The sequence below is a fragment of the Camellia sinensis genome, chromosome 10 (genome assembly GCF_055761805.1).
Source record: "Camellia sinensis isolate YWXY chromosome 10, ASM5576180v1, whole genome shotgun sequence".
NCBI lineage: Eukaryota > Viridiplantae > Streptophyta > Magnoliopsida > Ericales > Theaceae > Camellia > Camellia sinensis.
Window position 1 is genome coordinate 89,901,719 of NC_138970.1, and position 21,347 is coordinate 89,923,065.

Sequence of the window (21,347 nt, forward strand, 5' to 3'; positions counted from 1 at the left end):
AGAGGGGTGCTAAACCTCAGCAGTCTCAGGGTGGTGTTGTTAGATCGACCTTTCCGGTGCCGAGTGCAGGCTCGGGGAGAGGTAATCAGGGAGATTTCACCTGTTACAAGTGTGGTCAGTTGGGCCACAAGGCTTCAGTTTGCCCACAGAGGGGAGGAGGTCAGAGAGCTGCTTCATCTTCAGCTAGACCTCAGGGCCACAGTCAGGGCAAGGCCCAGCCCTTGTCTTGTTATCAGTGTGGTCAGCCTGGGCACCTGAAGAGGTTTTGCCCACAGTTGAGTGCCACTTTGGGCGTGTCTGGTTCTAGGCAGACGCAGGGATTTCAGCCAACTCAGTCTGTGCAGGCCTCAAGGGCCAATCCGGGAGCTTCGTCGTCCCAGTCAGTGCAGCAGTCGTTTGCTCCGAGGGGTCAGTAGTTGGATCAGGGGCCTACAGGGCGCGTGTATGTTGTTATCGCGCAGGACCTAGTACCGGCTCCATCAGTAGTGAGAGGTACCTTTCTGTTTTGCAACTCGGTTGCTAGTGTATTGATTGATACGGGTGCATCTCATTCTTTTGTATCTGCTGCATTTGCATCTGTTTTGGAATTGGAGTTGGCACAGTTAGTATCTCCTATATGTGTAGTATTGCCTGTTGGTGGTGAATTGATCTTGAAACAAGGTGTTAGAGGTTGTGATATAGAGGTCGCCGACCATAGGCTTCCTTTTCCTTTTGTTGTCATGCCCATGAAGGGTTTTGATGTTATTTTGGGTATGGATTGGCTATCGTCATACCAGGCTATTATTGATTGCTACCGCCAGAGGGTCACAGTTTGTACCTTGAGCGGGGAGTGTTTCCATTTCTTAGGGGATCGGGTTGGTAGTGTGTTGCCACCGATGTATGATCTGCGAGGGTGGAATAAGCTTAGTGGTCTACTTGCTAGCTTTATGAGTGGTGAGTGTGATGAGACCCAGATTGTATTGCCGAGGGTGGTTTGTGAGTATTCGGATGTTTTTCCCGAGGATCTCGTTAGTTTGCCACCTCACCGAGAGATAGAGTTCTCTATTGATTTAGTGCCCGGCACAGCGCCGATTTCTATGGCACCTTATCGTTTTGCCCCAGCCGAGTTGAGTGAGTTGAAGATTCAGCACCAGGAATTGCTATATAAGGGTTTTGTTCGCCCTAGTGTTTCTCCATAGGGAGCACCGGCACTCTTTGCTAAAAAGAAAGATGGTGCCTTGAGACTGTGTATAGACTACCGGAAGTTGAATCGGGCTACGATCAAGAATAAGTACCTTATGCCCCGTATAGATGATCTGTTTGACCAGTTGAAGGGTTCCCGTTGTTTCTCTAAGATAGACTTGAGATCGGGTTACCACTAATTGAGGGTCAGGGAGGAGGATATTCCTAAGACGGCATTCCATACGCGGTATGGCCATTATGAGTTTCTGGTGATGCCGTTTGGGCTCACCAATGCATCGGCAGTCTTTATGGATTTGATGAACCGGATCTTCCGAGAATTCTTGGATCGGTTTGTAGTCGTTTTCGTGGACGACATTCTTATCTATTCACCTTCTGAGAAGGAGCACGAGGAACACTTGAGAGTGGTGCTTGAGTTGCTTAGAGCCCATAGGTTGTATGCCAAGTTTGAGAAGTGCGAGTTCTGGCTAGGAGAGGTCAAATTCTTAGGCCATGTGGTATCCGAGGAAGGGGTGTCTGTTGATACATCCAAGGTAGAGACAGTGCAAGATTGGGCACAGCCTAAGAGTGTGTTTGAGATTCGCAGTTTTCTGGGATTAACTGGGTATTACTGTCGGTTTGTGAAAGATTTCTCCAGGCTAGCTTCGCCGTTGACTAGATTGACGCGAAAAGGGGTCAAGTTTGTGTGGAGTGAGACTTGCGAAAAGTCGTTCCAGGAGTTGAAAGTTAGATTGACCACCGCTCCGGTTTTGATTATTCCGGAGAAAGGGTTGGGTTATGCGATTTATTGTGATGCCTCATGAGAGGGTTTGGGTTGTGTGTTGATGCAAGAGGGGAAAGTGGTAGCTTATGGCTCACGTCAGTTGAAAATACACGATAAGAATTACCCTACACACGACCTAGAGTTCGCAGCAATGATCTTCGCCTTGAAGATTTGGAGGCACTACCTTTATGATGAGAGGTTCGAGGTGTTCTCGGACCACAAGAATTTGAAGTATCTGTTTACACAGAGGGACGTGAATTTGAGGCAGAGGAGATGGATAGAGTTTATTGAGGACTATGATTTTGAGTTGCACTATCACCCGGGAAAGGCCAATGTTGTGGCCGATGCCCTTAGTAGGAAATCCATTAGTGATGTAGCTTGTATAGCCATCCGGGAATGGGAGATGTTGGGTGCACTTGGTGAGTTTGATTTGCTTCTGGGCGAATCTGTTGAGGCTGCGGCCTTGTTCTCTGTTGTTGCGCAGCCTACACTTGTGACCCGAGTATTAGAGGCACAGAGAGGTGACCTTCAGGTAGAGTCCTTCCGAGAGAAGATCTCCAGTGGGAAAGTTGAGAAGGGTTTGACGGTGTTTCCCGACCAGAGTATGAGATACTGAGACCGTTTGTTTGTGTCGGAGTCTTGCCGAGAGGAAGTACTCCGAGAGTTCCATCATTCACGCCGTGCGGTGCATCCGGGAGGCACTAAGATGTATTGGGATTTGGGTCGCCAGTTTTGGTGGCGGGGTATGAAGAGAGATGTGGCTGTTTTCGTATCGAAGTGCCTTACTTGCCAGCAAGTAAAGGCCGAGCATCAGAGGCCAGCGGGTTTGTTGCAACCCTTGCCTATTGTCGAGTGGAAGTGGGAGCATGTCACTATGGACTTCGTTGTAGGTCTTCCAAGGACTCAGCGGGGTAGTGATGCCATTTGGGTGGTTGTAGACCGGCTGACTAAGTTGGCGCACTTTATTCCTATGTGCGTGAGAGATTCGATAGATCATCTCGCCGACTTGTATATTCGGGACATAGTGAGATTGCACGGGGTCCCAGTGACGATCGTCTCAGATAGAGATCCTCGTTTTACTGCTAAGTTGTGGCAGAGTTTACAGAGTGCCTTGGACACTAAGTTGACCTTTAGTACGGTTTATCATCCTCAGACTGACGGGCAGTCCGAGCGTGCTATTCAGATCCTTGAGGATATGCTTCGAGGTTGTGTCTTTGACTTTAGTGGGACGTGGGAGAGGCACTTGCCATTGGTGGAGTTTGCCTACAACAACAGTTTTCAGTCTAGCATCGGTATGCACCGTTTGAGGCCTTGTATGGCCGACCGTGTAGGTCTCCAGTGTGTTCGGCCGAGGTGGGTGATGCACCTTTGTTGGGTCCAGAGTTGGTTAGGGAGACGACGGAGAAAGTTGAGCTTATCCATAGGAGGCTTGTTACAGCCTAGAGTCGCCAAAAGAGTAATGCCGACCGTAGGAAGAGGCCTTTGGCGTTTGAGGTAGGTGATCATGTCTTCTTAAAAATATCACCTAGGCGAGGTTTGATAAGGTTTGGGAAGAGTGGGAAGTTATCCCCTCGGTTTATCGGTCCCTTTGAGGTCCTTGAGAGGATTGGGGAGGTCGCTTATCGTTTAGCTTTACCACCGCAGTTGTCCGGAGTGTATGACGTGTTTCATGTGAGTATGCTTCAGAAGTATGAGCCGGATCCGTCCCGTGTGTTAGATTGGACCGACTTGGAGGTAGATGAGGATGCCTCGTATGAGGAGAGACCGGTTTGGGTCTTGGATAGGAGGGATCAAGTCTTGCGAGGCAAGACCATTCCCTTGGTAAAGGTTTTGTGAAAACATCATGGAGTGGAGGAAGCCACTTGGGAACGTGAGTTGGAAGTCCGTGAGAAATATCCGGACTTGTTTGTTGATGTGTAACCATGCTTTGGTAATTTTGTAATATTATTGAACTTTAAGAGCATTATATATGTCTTAAGTTGTAAAACATTATGAATGTTTTGGTTAATGGAAGTATTTTGAAACTTGCCTCAAAATGGAAGTTTAATGTAACATTGCATATGTTGGATGTATTGTAGAATTGGAAATATATCATGAATACTGAATATGATATAGAATTGTGGAATGTAGTATTGAAATTTGTGGAATTTCAAGAAATGCATAACTATAATGCATGTTGTGGAAAATGTTGTAAACTGCCTCTTGAAAAGAGATGAGATGACCGGAAATGGGTCGAGTTGTTAAAATTTGCATTGTGATAATGTTGGGAATTGAGAAAATCTTGTTTTTTTAAAAAAAAAAAAAACTTGTATTTAATTTCGGGGACGAAATTCTTTAAGGGGGGAGGTTATAGCGATCCCGGTTGTCCCTTTACTGTTCTGTTGTATTCCGGACTCGGTTCCGTGGAGTTGGTAGTTGTATCTATCTTGTTGTCATCCTTTAATTCCATTTGTTTGAGTTTTAGGATGTGTTGGGCATGTTTCGAACAGGTGGGTTGAACCTTGGTCTGAAATCTTGTTGCCAGGATTTTGGTCGTTCTGCTCGAGCGGGCCTTGTTGCGCTCGAGCGGAGATTGCACACTCCCAGTACTTTTGTGTCCCTGCAAAATTTCTGCAGGTGAGATTTTTACGCTCGAGCGGTAGCGCTCGAGCGGGTACTCTGGCGCTCGAGCGGGTAGTACTTTTTGGTGTAAGTTCTGGGAGGGGGAAATCTACGCTCGAGCGGACTGGTTTTCGCGCTCGAGCGGATGTACTTTACTCTTGTGTCTTGGCGCTCGAGCGGGCCTTCTTGCGCTCGAGCGTACCTAGTTTTTTGTTCTTGACGCTCGAGCGTTGTGTTTTCCGCTCGAGCGGGAATGTCGTATATCAGTTGGCAGCTGGGCATTTTAAAATCACTTTTTTACATTCTCTCTCTCTCTTACTTTCTAAAAAGATATTTTGAGAGCTCCCCTCTCTAGAAACTCCCTTCTCTCTAGGTTTTGATCTAGTTAGAGTGTCTCACTATCCTCCGGCCTTTGTAAAACGTGTGTGGATCGTCGAGGGCTTCATTTTGATCTGTGGATCTTTGAGTTTGGAGCATTTTGGTTTTCTTCAACTTCCCCGTTTGAGCTCTAACTTCGAGGTAGGGATATCTTACTCCTTCTCATGAGTTTTGTCTTTGAATTTTAGCATTTTGATGAGTTGGGGGTTGTTGAGTAATTTCGAGAAACTTTGGGCCTTTGTGTAATTTTACAAAAGTTGAGGTTTTGTTTATATAAACTTATATGCATGTTTGGCATAGAGAAATGAGATCAATATTGGTTTATTGATGAAAATGGAACCTTAGGGTTGTGATGTTAATTATGGGAAATGCTCTAATTACATTGATAAATTAATTGGTATAATTAATTTGAAGAAAAGAAGAATTAAATTAAGAATGTTGGTATTGGATGTGTATGGGATTAAAGGGTGTAGTTTGATTCGTTCATCGCTCACCTAGTTGAAATGTTGATTATATATCCATTTGGTGCATTTATTTTCAGTATAGAAATAACTGCTTTGGGCTATAGGTGGAGGATAGTCTTGATTGTTGTAGACACTGCATGATGATTAGGCAAACTAAAACTAATCGATTGAGTATGCTATTGAATATAGCAACTGGAATAATACATTAATTCTATGTATTGATTGATTGTATATGATCTATGTTTATATACATGTGTTGTGTGGGAGGAGATAGGGGATGTACTCCACGGTTTAGGGGAAGACAGGGGATGGACCTCTAAACCGGATTTTGTGTGACATTGATACAGCACTACAATGTGTATCAAGTGTTGATTATGAAAGTGTTTGAATTGATTTGATATAGCACTAAAATGTATATCGTTATCAATTGTAAAGTATAGAAGTGATTCTATGTTATGTTGATACAGCACCGAAATGTATATCTTTCTCAAAGTGTGAGAATGGTTTATGTGTTATCGATACAGCATAAAAATGTGTATCCCTCATGAATTTTGAAAGTGTTTTTAAAGATGAGTCTAAATCTCATTAAGTTATTTGGCTAGGTGTTGAGCCTCGTTTTCAAACTCAAAGTTGGAAAAGACATGGGAAATGAAATGTAACATGGACTTAATGTCATGAAATCGAAACGTAATATATGTGGATGTATCTGTGTTGACCATCTATCAACTGCTAATCTTTTAGTCATTGTTCAAGGCTGGTTCAGTGTATTTCTACTGGGCTGTGGCTCACCCTTTATGCGACATCATTTTCAGGTACAGGTAGCATGCCACCTCCAAGGACATAATTTGAGAGGTTAGAGGCAGACAGACTGCTTCGTTATTTGCTTTCTTTTGATGTATTACATGTAAATTCAAACCTAGGGCTTAATATGTATTGAGTTAGTACTCTTCCTTTTGTAACCAAGTGTTTACTTGGAAAGCTGTAAGCCCGTAGGGCATTTGCTTTTGTTGTTAACATGTAATGCTTTTGTAAAGAACTACTCTGATGAATAGAAGAATATTTATTTTTTATACCAATGCATGTCTAAGTTGATGGTTTTTAATGTTATTATTTTGAGGGCGTTACAGAAGACATCGTTATGTGCGATCTGAATAGTACTTTAATTGTCACAATAAAGATTAGTGGCGACAGAATGAGAAACACCCATGTCAAAAAGATGCCAACGAAGCCACACAAGCTCCTGAGTAGTGTTAGCAAGAGCACGATACTCAGCCTTGGTACTAGAACGAGCAACAAGGGTTTGCTTCTTGCTACACCAGGAAATGAGAGTGTTGCCCAAGAAGAAACAGAACCCAGTAGTGGAACGACGATCAGTAGGATCCCCTGTCCAATCGGCATCAAAAAAGGCATGCAACTGTAGAGAAGAGTGAGGGGAACAGTGAAGACCATGAAACAGAGTTCCTTTGAGATAGCGCAAAATGTGAACCAGAGCAGCATAGTGTGGAGAGTGAGGAGCAGTCATAAATTGACTGACAATGTGAACAACATAAGCAATATCGGGATGAGTAACTGTGAGATAGACAAGACTACTAACTAGCTGACGATAAAAAGTAGCATCAGACAATAGGGGGCCGTCAAGAGGTGTAAAACGAGTCTGAGGATCATCTGGAGTAGTGACAGTCTTGCAATCGGTAAGGCTAGCACGAGCCCAAAGATCAGAAATATACTTGCCTTGGGTAAGAAAATAACCAGAGGAATCTTGAGAAATTTCCAAGCCAAGGAAGTAGCTAAGTGAACCCAAATCTTTCATCTCAAACTGGCGATTGAGAAACTGTTTGAGATTAGAAATACCCACTCTGTCATCTCCAGTGATAATCATATCATCCACATAGAGAAGAAAAAGAATAGTACCGCGCTCTGTCTTACGGATAAACAAGGCAGAATCATAAGCACTGGAAGAAAAACCAAAGTCACGAATGGTAGAGCTGAACTTGGCAAACTAGGCATGTGGAGCTTGTTTCCAACCATACAAAGTACGGCGGAGTTTGCAAACCTTGTTTGATGGAACAGAAGAACCAGGAGGGGGTTGCATATAAACTTCCTCAGTGAGATCACCATTGAGAAATGCATTCTTGACATCCATCTGATAAAGACTCCAGTGGCGAGTAGCAGCAACGGCAAGTAAGCTGCGAACTGAAGTAAGACGGGCAATAGGAGCAAATGTTTCCTCATAGTCAATCCCATATTCTTGACTAAATCCCTGGGTGACAAGGCGAGCTTTGTAACGCTCAATAGAACCATTAGAATGAGTTTTGATCCTGTAAACCCATTTGCAACTAACAGTACGCTTTCCAGGAGGAAGATCAACCACATCCAACGTATGAGTTTGATCGAAAGCCTGCAGTTCATCAGTCATAGCTTGTTGCCAAAGAGGGTCAGAAGAAGCTTCTCGATAAGAAGTAGGTTCATGAGAGCAAAAAGCTGTGGAACCAACAATATAATCATGGAGAAGAACAGAAGGTTACCTTACCCGTGTAGAATGACGCTTAGGTAGAGGAGGAACCTCAATGGAAGTAGGTACCTCCACCGAATCTGGAGAAGGCGTAGGGCCATCAGCAGACACAGGATCCTCAGGATGGACGATAGGCGTAGGCGACTGTGGAAGCATGGGGCTAGAATCTACATTAAAGTCATTAGAAAATAGATCTATAGAAATATCAGTGAAGACCGGTGAGTGGGTGGACTGTGGTAAGTGAAACTTGGAAAGAGCAGGAACATTTTGTGTTCCCAGAAGACCACATGACGGGAAATACGAAGACGCTTGGAGATAGGATCCCAACAACGATACCCTTTATGTTCTATACCATACTCTAGAAAACAACAAAGACGAGAATGAGGTTCTAGTTTAGTGTGTTCATGAGGCTAAAGGAGAACAAAACAAGCAGAACCAAAAACTTTAAGAGTGGTATAATCGGGAGGAGAACCATACAAGCGCTCGTAAGGAGTAGCGTCAGCTATTACAGGTGTAGGGACGCAATTAATGGTGTGGATGGCAATGAGGGCAGCTTCCCCCCAAAATTTTTTAGGACAAGAAGAAGAGAGGAGAAGAGCCCGAGTAGTGTCGAGAATACGACGGTGCTTTCTTTCAGCTCGGCCATTTTGTTGGGAAGTGCCTGCACAAGATCAATGAGAGAGAGTACCATGAGCCCAAAGAAAAGAAAGAAAATCAGAATCCAAGTACTCTTTAGCATTATTAGAACGAAAAAGCTTAATAGTACGAGAAAACTGAGTGCGGACCATAGTAGAGAAATCATAGTAAATCTGTTTAAGTTCAGAGCAATTTTTCAGAAGAAAAAGCCAAGTATAGCGAGAAAAATCATCAACAAAAATCACAAAATATCTGGACTCCCCCCCCCCCATGGTAGGTGTGGGGGAAGGTCCCCAAATACCTGAATGCACAAGATCAAAAGGAGCAGTAGAAATAGAATTACTTTTATTAAAAGGTAAGGCAGGTTGTTTAGCAATTTGACAAGATAAACAATCAACATCTTCAAGACGGACACAACCCAACTGACCACTAGATACTAAAATTTTTAAACGACTAAAAGAGACATGTCCTAAGCGACAACGCCAAAGATGAAAGAAGACATAGTAGATGCAGCAGCAACAGTAGATGATTTGTGCGGACTACGAAGATGGAGAAACTCAAACAGACGTCCATGCTTACGGCCTATCCCAAGGATCTGTCTCGTCTAAGGGTCATGCACCAAACAACCATTAGCAGAGAAGGTAATAGTTAGACCAAGTTCACATAACTAACTAATAGAGATAAGGTTCATTTTAAGAGAAGGAATATGGTAAACATCAGAAAAAGACACAGCAGAAGTGGAGATTTGGCCAATATGACTAACAAGCATATGAGAACCATCAGCAGTGTGTATAGTGGGAGCAGAAGAGGATGATGACAAAGAAGAAAAGAGAGTGGAGTCAGAAGTCATGTGATTACAGCATGTGGAATCAAAATACCATAAAGAGTTACCTGAGGTTATTGAAAGAGCAGTAGAGGGAGGAGTACCAGATTTGTTGAGCACCTGGTGGATAATGGACTCAACATCATCCATAGACAAGGAAGGAGTAGAAGAACCCTCAGAGGCAACAGCAGTAGAGCGGGAACCGTGGCCAGATTTGGACTGAGACCCAGAACGAGAAGCCTCCTTCTTAGATGAAGTAGTGGAGGGAGCTTGAGGACAATTGCTTTGGAGATGGCCCGGAGTAGTCTTGTGACAAGTCAAGCAGTCTTGAACCTAGCAGTGAACAAAAGAATGATTGGTTAGCAGGCTGCGGTTGCGATAACAACTGCATATGATTGGCTGTGAAGATAAGGAACTTTGAGAAGATGGCGTAGTAAGAACAGAATCCATGGCTTGAGATCTGAGACTCCCAAAACGAGTCTCCTCGGATAGGAGCTCAGTAATGGCTTGCTCTAAAGTGGGCAAGGGAAAACGATGAAGCAAAGAAGCACGCACGAAATCAAAAGTAAGAGCCATAAGAAACTGTAATAGTCGCTGATGATTCCGATAAGCAATAAATAGTTGGGCATCATCAGAATGGACCCATGGAGGGTCAGAAAGAGCGAACTAGTCCCAAATATACGATATTTGGGAGAGGAAGTCATTGAGAGACTGACTGGGTGCCTGGCTTATGTGATAAAGAGTCTGCAATAATTAATACTGATAAGCATGTCTAGTGGTTTGATAACGTTCCTTCAAGAAATCCCAAATTGCTTTGGCAGGATAGGCAAGGGAGTCATTATCCTGAAAGCGTCCAAATTGAAGGTGGATGGAAGGAACGGAGGTAGCCCAGAACCATGTAATAATTTGATAATTCTTACTTTCCCATTCGCCAAGACGATCATTGAATGCAGAGTCTGTATCATCCTCGTTCTGGTTGGGTTTGTGAAGAGCACCTGTAATAATCCGCCAAAGGCGTTTACCCTTAATGAAACTAGAGAGAGCTTGAGCCCAACTAACATAATTAGACCCATCAAGGATAACAGAAATAGATTGGATGTTCTCTGTACGATCCATAAATACCAAAACGGGGGTCACCAACAGATTTAGAAGGCTAAAAAACCTTAGGGACAGGTAGGACATATGTCAACACTGTGGCTATGATGATGCTAGTAGCGAGGCAGTGGTGGAGTAGGGCTGATGTCAGCGGCTGAAAAATAGGGAAAACGACAGAGAGAAGCCGATCGAAAACCAATAGGATACGGCTGAGGCGAAAGCCAAGGTCGGCTGATGTGGAAGCTGATGGACAAGCCGACTGCAGAGCGACTGAGGCGCTAGGGCAGAAGCCAATGTCAGCTGATGCGGAAGCCAATGGCAAGCCGATGTTAGAGCGACATAGGCACTGATGCGGAAGGGCCGCTGATGCGGAAGCCGATGGGCAAGCCGAGGGAAGCCAGCTGAGACTATGCGTGCAGGAGCATGCGAAGAGTGAAGGCAGCGTCAACCGACACGCTTTTCTTTAGGAGGTGCATGACGGCGCGTTAAGACTCCGATGGAGGTGAATCTGGTGGCGTTGGATTCTTCGTGAAGAGACGAAGAGGTAGGTATAGTCCAAACTTTGAAACAGGAATGGACTAAATATGCAAAAACCAGCAGAAATTGATAGAGGATAAAAGCAAACTGCCAAAGAAAAACGTGTGGAAAAATATGCTAGGAAAGAACCCTAGGCTCCGATACCATGTTATGAAAATAGAGAGACTGTATATTGAATTGTATAATGAAATACAAGAATCCTGTATTTATAGACTGAAAAGAAACCTAGATAAGCATAGAAAAGAAGATAGAGATACATCAGAGAAAGGTATAGAAAAGGAGATGAGATACATCTACAATATAAATAGATAAATATAAAATAATATATATATATATATCTAACAATAGTAAAAGCTGGTGAGGTGACGATAACCCCAAGAAAACACCTTTTATTTAACAAGCTTTATATCTGAGCAATGAACATAAGAAATGTCTCACTCCACCTTCAGTGTCAGAATAGTAGAGAGAGATGGGGGAAATAATATGTATTGTAATCAATGAATTGTATTGAATGTATTGTCCTATACAATAGAAGACTTGTATATATAGGCTGAGAAAGAATATCCTACTAAAAATCTAATTATGAGAAAGAGTATCCTATAAGAGACTTAACTAAGGCAATACCTAATATATCTAGGAAATCAATGCCTAATATATGTACGAATATATACCATATATACATTAACATCCCCTTTCAAACTCAAGGAGGATAAACATCTTGAGTTTAGAGAGAGAAACTAAAACATGAAATAAAATTAAATAAAATAAAAGGCAAATAGATTGCAAAATCCGAATGGGAGCGTAAGGGCGTTTGAAATAGATCAGAGGTCGGAACTAATGTCGGGAGACAGTTTATGGTCGTGTTGGACCATTGTAAAAACTGGCTAAAACTAATGTCGGGATAGTTTAAGGTTGTGCTGGACTGATATAAAAACTGGCTGGAACTAATGCCGAGATCAGAGGCTGGAGCTAATGCTAGGAGACAGTTTATGGTCATGCTAGACCGTTATAGGAGCTAACCGGAATCAATGTTGGGACATTTTAAAGGAGTCATGCTGGACCGTTGTAGGAGCTAGCCGGAATCAATATTGGGATAGTTTAAAGAGGTCACGTCGGACCGATGTAAGAGCTAACCGGAATCATTGTCGAGGCAGTTTAAAGGGGTCACGCCGAACCAATATAAGAGAACGGGATGTTGAACCAGCAAGCGTGGCACACACATAACTTATGATGTGGTGCTGAACAATGATGGCAACAGATAACTGAGTGCGCCAGGGGGCGACTTGGATTGTGCACCAAAGGGGGCGGCTTGGGTTGTACGCCAAAGGAGACAGCTTGGATTATGCACTAAAGGGGCTGCTTGGATGGTGCACAAAAAGCATCTTAGGTTATGCACCAAAAGGGGTGGCTTAGGTGGTGTGCCAACGGGGACGACTTAGGGATGTAGGCCAATAGGATGGCTTAGAGTGTGTGCCAAGGAGGTGACTTGGGTGGTTTGCATAGTGTATCAACATGCTCACCATGATATAGATATAAGACCCTCTCAAACTCAAATGGGTTTCAAGATAGAAACCTATTTGAGATTGAAACAAAGGGAAAGACAAACTGGAGCAGAAATAATAAAAAAATAAAAAAATATGATAGAGATATTTGGGAAAGGAATAAATTAGCGGATATAGGAAGAAATCACCATGAAGCGATATTGAAAGGAAAATATAGCAGTGGAATGGGTTGAGGTCTGACGGGTGGCCAACGCAAGGCTGCCGCCCACCGGTAAGGCAAAGAACACCAAAAGCTTAACCTATAGCTCTAATACCATATTAGAATAGCATAAAGAGAGGAGGGAAAATAATATGTATTGTAATTAATGAATTGTATTGAATGTATTGTCCTACACAATAGAAGGCATGTTTATATAGGCTGAGAAAGAGCATCTTACTAGAAATCTAACTATGAAAAAGAGTATCCTATAAGAGGCCTAACTATGGCAATACCTAATATATTTAGGAAATCAATACCTAATATATGTAGGAATATATACCATACATACATTAACATTCAGCATGCATATGTGACATAGTGGAAGGAAAAGAGAGAGAGCAAAAAAAACCAAACAAACACATGGAGAATGGAGAGCATCAAGCCATTACAATAGTGGAATTAGATAGCAACCAAGAATTGCCAGTTCGCTCTACCAATGAAATAGAAGAGTCCATTAACGTTGCAGTTACCATTCACATGCAGAGGTGCTTGAACGAAATTAGAAGAGAATGAATCCAAAACTTAAGAGAAAGACAAAATGCTTTCATATGCAAAGTCCCTCAAAGCGTCATAGGAATCGACAGTGCTAGGGACATTGAGCTAGAAATTGTGTCGATAGGCCCTTATCACCATAGCAAAGATGGGGTCTTAGAATTTGAAGTTGCAAATGGCAGTTTCATCATTCCTTGCTTTCCCGAACACATCAACCGCATGTTGTGCACTTAAGGCAGGCCATTAAAGAATTAGAGGAAGAGGCAAGAACATGGTACTCAGAGCCCATTGAGATATCAAGTGAGCAATTCATTGAGATGATGATGCTTGATGGTTGCTTTATCATTGAGCTCTTCCAACAAGTTTCTGAGAGTGAAGACTTTGTAAATGCCAATAGCCAATTGTTCAGAAAGACATGGTTAACTCCGATTGTCATTAGAGTCCTCCTAAAGCTTGAAAACCAACTTCCCTTCTTCGTTCTTGAGAGGTTATTCAATCTCTCCATTGGCGATACTAGTGACCTCTTAAGTTTGCAAGCTTAAAGTTCTTTAATGTTGCCCTCCCAAGGACCCTTGAATTACTAAAGAACATAAAATTCCACAATCTAGCCAAGAATAATCTACTTGACTTGTTTCACTCAAGCTACCTCCCCTGCTTAATCTCACCCTGCAGCTCCAGCAAACACCAAATAAGAATATTACCAAATTTAATCAACCTATACACGTCATCACATGGTTTACAAGAGTACCGCCCATTGTCCGATCAATCAATGCCATGTGTGATGCGGCTCTGGCTTGCTGGGATTAAGTTTAGGCCACACAAAAATATTGATGGTAGCTTCTTGGACATAAATTTCCACAAAGGGGTGCTAGAAATCCCACCAATAACCATCAATGATTTTACAAGCACCATCCTTATCAACTACGTTGCCTTGGAACAATGCAGCCCACAAGGTTCCTTTACGTACTTTTCTGAATACATTGCCTTCATGAGTTGTCTCATCAACTTGGGCAAAGATGTTACATTCCTTTGTGACGATGGAATTATCACAAATTTCTCCTACAATGATCTACAAAGTTGCTCATCTTTTCAGGAAATTGGGAAAGAAAGTTGTTTTCAACATTAGGGGGTGTTACATCTCTAAGCAATTTAGAGAAGTGGAGCCCTACTATAGCAGTAACTAGGCAACTCTGAGGCACACATATTTTAGCAATCCATGGTCATCCATCTCAGTTCTCTCTGCCTCTGTTCTGTTGGCGATGACAACCATACAGACAATCATGGCCATTTTGAGCTACAAGGTCCACCATAGCTAATAGTCCTGAACCATTAAGGTTGAGTTTTGATCATGTATTTTGGTAGGGATTTGAAAAAGGAAAGGAAAAATGAGGGCGAAATGTAGTTATATTTCATTCACATTTCACTTGTACCTTTTCCCTTTCCCTTTCAAAATCTCGACAAAAATCTATGATCCAAACACAACATAAGCTAATTAGAGTTTTAATTATACAAATGATGGATGCTTATATAAACCAACATCTTTATACATGATAAGCTAGCGCTGGCAACTCAAAAGTGTTTAATTAGAGCATAGAAAAGCTTGAGTTGTCCATAGGAATCTCCGATGATCCTTTTCTCATCTTTCACTTTGTCCTGCTATGGTATCCTATCAGCCTACTTTATGGCTTTGTCTTTAAATTGGAATAAATTTCAATAATCGAAAAGTGTTTTCTCAATATACGTATAAAAAAATGATGCAGGAAAGTGTACCGAAAAGATGTGCAAAGAACAAGGCTGAATTACAAACAAATTCGAACTAGAGATTCTCTCTTTGAGAACACATAATTTTGAGAAAACTCACTTTCATTAATCAAACATAAACTGAATAGCCCTAACGCCGACAACCTTATTTATACTAAACTAATACTTGTAAAGCAAGCTAGGTGGTTACAAAATAGGCAAATTCTTTCGAATCAAGAAAACGAAAAAAGGAAACTGCTATTCTTAATAGAACAAGAAAAACATAAAATAGGAAACACAATTTAGGAAACCTAAGAAAGGAAACTAACCTTATTTGGTTTTGATTGATTTTCTAAAAATTGAGTTTTTTGTTTTTTTTTCGTATTTTTTTTTTGTTTTTAGTAAATTTTTGTACTTTTTAAATGCACCAAAAAAGTAGAATCACAGTTGGAAATCGGGCTTTTAGTGGCGTTTTAAAAATGCCGCTATATCTATCAAAAACGCCGTTAATTCATTTTGTGGCGTTTAGTACCAAACGTCGAAGCTGCGGCCGTCGCTGTAGCTTTGCGACGTTTTAAAAACATCGTGATATGAGTATAGGAGGCGTTTTAAAAAATGCCGCAAAATGTCCCACTATACCCACGCTGACGTCACCAACGATATTTAGCGACGTTTTTGAAACGCCGTTGTATCTGTGTAAAAAAATGTTGAGCGTTTAGGAGGCGTTTGTAGAAACGCCGTCATATCTGTTTTTTTTTTTTTTTTTTTTTTTTTTTTTTTGGTGAGATTGTGCTAATTTTATTTGATTAAATTAAAAAGAATACCTGTAAGAAAATATTAAATTTGGTTTCTCATTCAATTAATAAAAAAATACCTGTAATAAAACTAACATACAAAATATTAACTCCCATTCAAATAACAAATAAAGCATTAATTCAGTTTTTCATTCAATTAATATCCAATCACCATTACCCACAAAATAACATATTCAAATCCAAAAATCATGTTTTAACATTGTCCATGTAGCTTTTGCCAGAAGGAAACATACTGGGAGTGATTCCTGCTCTATGAAACATACTGGGTTGTCTCCTGTCCTTGAGAAAGAAAGGGGAGGCTCTTTCCCTATTGCCTGTTTGATAAAAGTGTCAAGAGAATCATTCCCCTCTGATTTCATAGCATCTGGGGTGCCACTGGGCCTTAGTTTCACAACTGGCATCTATACCAGCCTCTGGGTTGGAAAATGGCACTGCAGGAAAAAGAAAAAACAATACAAAGAATTTAAAAAAAAAATAAGAATACAAACTAGAAACATGACTAACAGCTGGTAAGACCTCAACAAGCTGAAGCATTGGGGTACAAATAGTAACTCCATAGAGATTACTCCCGAAATAACTCCACATGCTCATTTCAATTTTCCAGAGGGGGAAAAAAACTATCAAGACATCCATTGTTCCATATCATTTTATTAATAGCATAAAAGAGATTCAGTTAACTTATGTCAAAAAATCTCAACCTCATGGAGGCTGGAAACGGAAAAGTCAACCTTCAAATTTGGCCCCACAAACATTAAAAGACAATGGGTGACGGAGAATAATTAACCCATTACAAAGTAAGATACAGTTACTCATTGGATAAGCCAGTGGGGCATTCATTAATATGAAGTAATGAAAAGCGCATAACAGAACAATAGCACAACGGATAAAACATCATGCAATGGATGATTTATTGATTGTATGGAAAACTAATACAATTACCAATCACAACTTGTTCCACGTCAAGCACCTATCAATATGCTGTCAGAATTTAATAATTATTCTATAATAATTGATGAAGGGCTATCTACTTTAAGGAGAGGCCAAAATCTACTGTTTAAGAGACTGAAATCTCTATATGTTTTCCTTTATTGCATCATGCTTTTTCACTCATGTTTCTTGAAACCTTTTATTCATTGAAACAGATGGGTGAGCGGCGGGACAAAGCTCTGAAAGAACTCAGGGATCAGCTAGCAACGAAGCAACAGGGTGGGGATTTGGGCAGTGAGAAACAGAATTTCTGGGAAAGCTCTAGTTTCAAAATTGTGGTTTCTATGTCAATGTTGATCGTGGTCTTGTTTTCGAAGCGGTAAATTTAGTCTTCTTTAGGTATTATGGCGTAAAAAGCAACAGTACCTAGGAAGTCAATTTCAGGAGATCAGAAAAGGCTGTAGATGCTATTTTATTCGTAGAAATGTTAGTCAGAGAGGGCTTTTTCTTTTTATATATGTCACAGCAGAAAACCCTCTTTTTGTTGCTCCAATTTTTAACCTTAAAGTTGTTGGCATTGTATAGTTAAAATTTCAATTGAAGTCTTGCATATGCTTAGTTTTGTTAACTAAATTTGTTTAATCGTGGAACATGTCATGTCCGCTGGAATAGGATCTTTTGAGGTTCACTTAAAATGACACTTAAATTTTAAGTTTCAAAATAAATTTTCTTGTCAGTGGTTGCCATTTTATGGCTCTATTTCCAGTGGTGAAATCTTCTCTTCTATTGCAGTGCGAAATACGAACAAATTTTAATTCAAGCAAGAGGTTGAGACATGTAGTCATATAGTCATGTTTATTTCCCTTTGCAAACTTGGCCTTCCTGAAAATGACTACATGACTTATGACACATGTACTGATTGTATACAGTGAATTTGATTCTTATTGACAAACACATCTGCCCTAGTTTTGCAAAGTATGAACATAAACTATAGCGATCCCGGGTTTACCCTTGTTATACAGTGATCCGGACATGTGTCTGTGGATGTTGGTAGTTGTTTATTATCTTGTTTGCATCCTCCTAACTGGTATATTAAGTTATAGGATGTGTTGGGCAGGTTTGTTTCAGGTTGGTTGTGTTTGGGAGCCTAGTGTTGCTGCCCATATTTTTGGCCCTTCGCTCGAGCGAGGAGTTTGTCGCTCGAGCGAGAGTTGAGTTTGTGTCTGGTGGGTCGAGCCAGAGTGGCTTCGCTCGAGCGAGCGATGGCGTCTGGTTCTGGACCTGAGAGTTGTGTTTCTTGGCTCGAGCGAGCTTTTCTTGGCTCGAGCGGTCTGGTTTGTTCTTCGCTCGAGCGAGAGGTCTGTCGCTCGAGCGTGCTTCTGGTTATAGACCTGAGGGTTTGAGTTGTTGGCTCGAGCGAGCATTCTTTCGCTCGAGCGCACTTTTGAGTTTTTGGCTCGAGCGAGGACATCTTGGCTCGAGCGAGAGTTTTCTGTGTCTGGTCGCTCGACCGACGAAGGCTTCGCTCGAGCGAGCGTGTTTTATATCAGCGGACAGTAGCGTTTTGAACATCACTTTTTCATCTTCTTTTTTCGATCAAACCCTAGATCCGAGACCCTCTCTCTCTACACTTATATTCTCTCTAAGAATTGATCTCCCTAGAGTGTGAATCTAGCCTAGGGCCTTTGTTAAAAAGATAGAGGGCGTTGAGAGCTTTGTTTTAATCTGAAAAAGTTGGGATTTGGAACACGTTGATCTTCGAGTCTTCATCTCCTTTGTGGCTCAAACTTCGAGGTAGGGATATCCTACTCCTCTCTATGGATTTTGTCTTTAAATTTTAGTATTTTGAGATGTTGGGGTTGGTTTGGTAATTTTGTGAAAGTTTGGGACTTTTGTGCAATTTTACAAAAGTTGGGGTTTTACTCATAATAAACCTAGATGCATGTTTGGCATAGAGAAATGGAATGAATGTTGGATTATTGATGAAATGGGACCTAAGGGTTGAAATGTTAATTATGGGAATTGACCTAATTACATTGTTTAATTAATTGGGATAATTAATTGTGAGAAATGAGGAAATGAAATGTTGATTGAATATCCATTTGTGCATTTATTTTCTGTTTAGAAATAACTGCTTTGGGCTATCGGTGGAGGATAATCGTGATTGTTGTAGACAATGTATGATGATTAGGCAAACTGAAACTAATCAATGAAGTGTGTCATGGAACTTGACGGTTGATAGAATACATTAACTATATGTATTGAGTGATTGTATATAGAACCATTGTGTTTGTATACGTTATGTGTAGAGGAGGAGATGGGGGATGTACTCCGCGGTTTAGGGGAAGATAGGGGATGTACCTCTAAACCGGATAATGTTGGGAGAAGATAGGGGATGAACTCCGTAGATACAGCTCTTATGCTTGTCTAAAGAAGTGAAGATAGAGCTTATATGCTTATCTTTGTGATGTGTGGATATTGTGGGTATACATATCTGTTGTAGAATGTGGATATAGCTTATATGCTTATCTGTGGATATTGTTGTTATACATATCTGTTGAGAATGTAGGTAGTGCTTATATGCCTATCCGTTGAAAAAGGGAAAATGAAAGGAAACTTGAACTCATAAGTCGTATGACATAAATATGTGATTTATGTGATTGTATCAGTGTTGGCCATCTATCAATTGCTAATATTTTAGTCATTGTTCATGGTTGGTTTAGTGTATTTCTACTGGGCTGTGGCTCACCCTATATGGGAATATCATTTTCAGGTACAGGAAGCATGCCACCTCCAAGGACATAGCTTGGGAGGCTAGAGGCGGACATAATTTTGTTGTTTTACCTTTTTGATGTATTACATGTAAATTCAAGCCAAGGGCTTAATGTGTATGAATTAGTACTCTTTGGTTGTAACCAAGTGTTAACTTGGAAAGCTGTAAGCCCGTAGGGCATTTGCTTTTGTTGTTAACATGTAATACTTTTTGTAATGAAACTCTGATAAATGAAAGAATGTGGAACTTTTGAATATCAATGCATGTCCTATTTGATGGGTTTAATGTTATTATTTTGGGGGCGTTACAACTTGGTATCAGAGCGTACCGGGTTTGAATACTTTGGGTACGTGGGAAGTGATTAGGATCACAATGGGTTTGTCTCGCTTGATAGAGACTTAGATGTAGTATCATATGCTATGTGCTTAATTGATAACATGCTTATGTGACTATGTGGGTATGGGATTTAATTTCTAGGATGTTGATTGGATCCTTGGGTTTCTGGGAGTCTTGTTAGAAAAGCACTTGATCAATGCTGTTTCTAACCGGAACTCTAGTAACGCCTCGGGACTATCATTATCCGGAAATGAAATTCGTAAGTGCTTATGTGTTTATGTGCTTACGTGGAATGAATTACAGTTGTCCATGCATTAGGACGTGAGTGTTTAGTTTCGGCACATTTGTGAATGTGCTAACGTTCTGTGTTACCTTTATTAGGATGTCAGGACGAGGAAGAGGTGCTAGGCGTGGTAGACCTGCGAGGCAGGAAGTACCGTTACAGGGTGAGATTCCGACAGTACAGGAGGGAGTTGGTCAGGCCAATGTGGCCGAGCCAGTGGGTCAGCAGGCTATGGGTGCCTTGGCCAGAGAGATAGCAGGAGCTTTGGGTATTCTTAGAGATGGGAATCAGGCAGCTGAGGCAGGGCCTTCTTTCTTGAAGAGGGAGTTTTTCCGATCAAATTCGGATGAGTTTATCGGGGATCCGAAGGAGCCACTGAAGGCTGATGAGTGGCTAGAGCAAATGAGTAAGACGTTCGAGATGCTTGGCATCGAGGACGGAGCACTGAAAGTGACCTTGGCATTCTTCCAACTGAAGGGAGATGCGGGTCAATGGTGGAAGTACGAGAAGGCTCGTGTTGGTGGTACTTGGGAGGCGTTTATAAATGCTTTTCAGGAGAGGTTTTTGTCTGCAGCAGCTAGGGAGAAGCTGAGGGATCAGTTTAGCCGGCTTAATCAGCAGGGCTTGTCAGTGGCCGAGTTTGAGGCTACCTTTACTAGTTTGTCCAGGTTTGCACCTGAACTGGTGGCGTCCGAGGAACGCCGTTGCTATGAGTTTGAGCAGAAGTTGAGGCGGGGCCTCAAGTTGAGGGTTGGTGGGTCTTACATTCGAGAGTATAGACACCTAGTGGACGCTGCAGCTCATATGGAGCTCATGATGTAGGAGGAGGATGAGGGGCAGAGAGGCTCCAAGAGGAGCCAAGATGGTCAGGGTGATGGCAGGAGGCAGAAGGGTTCTAACCCTCAGCAATTGCAAGGTGGTATTGCTAGATCGACCTTCCCAGTGCCGAGTGCAGGCTCCGGGAGAGGTGGTCAGGGGGATTTCACCTGTTACAAGTGTAGCCAGTTGGGTCACAAGGTTTCTGTTTACCCGCAGAAGGGTGGGGGTCAGAGAGCTGCTTCTTCTTCAGCTAGACCGCAGAGTTAGAGTTTGGGCAGGGGGCAGCCCTTGTCTTGTTATCAGTGTGGACAGCCTGGGCACCTGAAGAGGTTTTGCCCGCAGTTGAGTGCCACTTCGGGAGCGTCTGGTTCTAGGCAGACGCAGGGTTTTCAGCCAGCTCAGTCTGTGCAGGC

General features: G+C 41.9%; 1 protein-coding gene across 1 annotated transcript; it reads right to left on the reverse strand.

Annotated features, from left to right (window-relative positions):
• Nucleotides 1-7,797: 7,797 nt before the first annotated feature.
• Nucleotides 7,798-10,472, reverse strand: LOC145800541 (uncharacterized). Its single transcript, XM_082890233.1, has 7 exons — nucleotides 10,170-10,472; nucleotides 9,798-10,022; nucleotides 9,206-9,689; nucleotides 8,835-8,969; nucleotides 8,334-8,558; nucleotides 7,916-8,064; nucleotides 7,798-7,866 (listed from the first exon to the last, which is right to left on the reverse strand). Exons 1-7 carry the CDS (start codon nucleotides 10,470-10,472, stop codon nucleotides 7,798-7,800), a joined length of 1,590 nt encoding a protein of 529 aa, XP_082746359.1.
• Nucleotides 10,473-21,347: the final 10,875 nt, after the last annotated feature.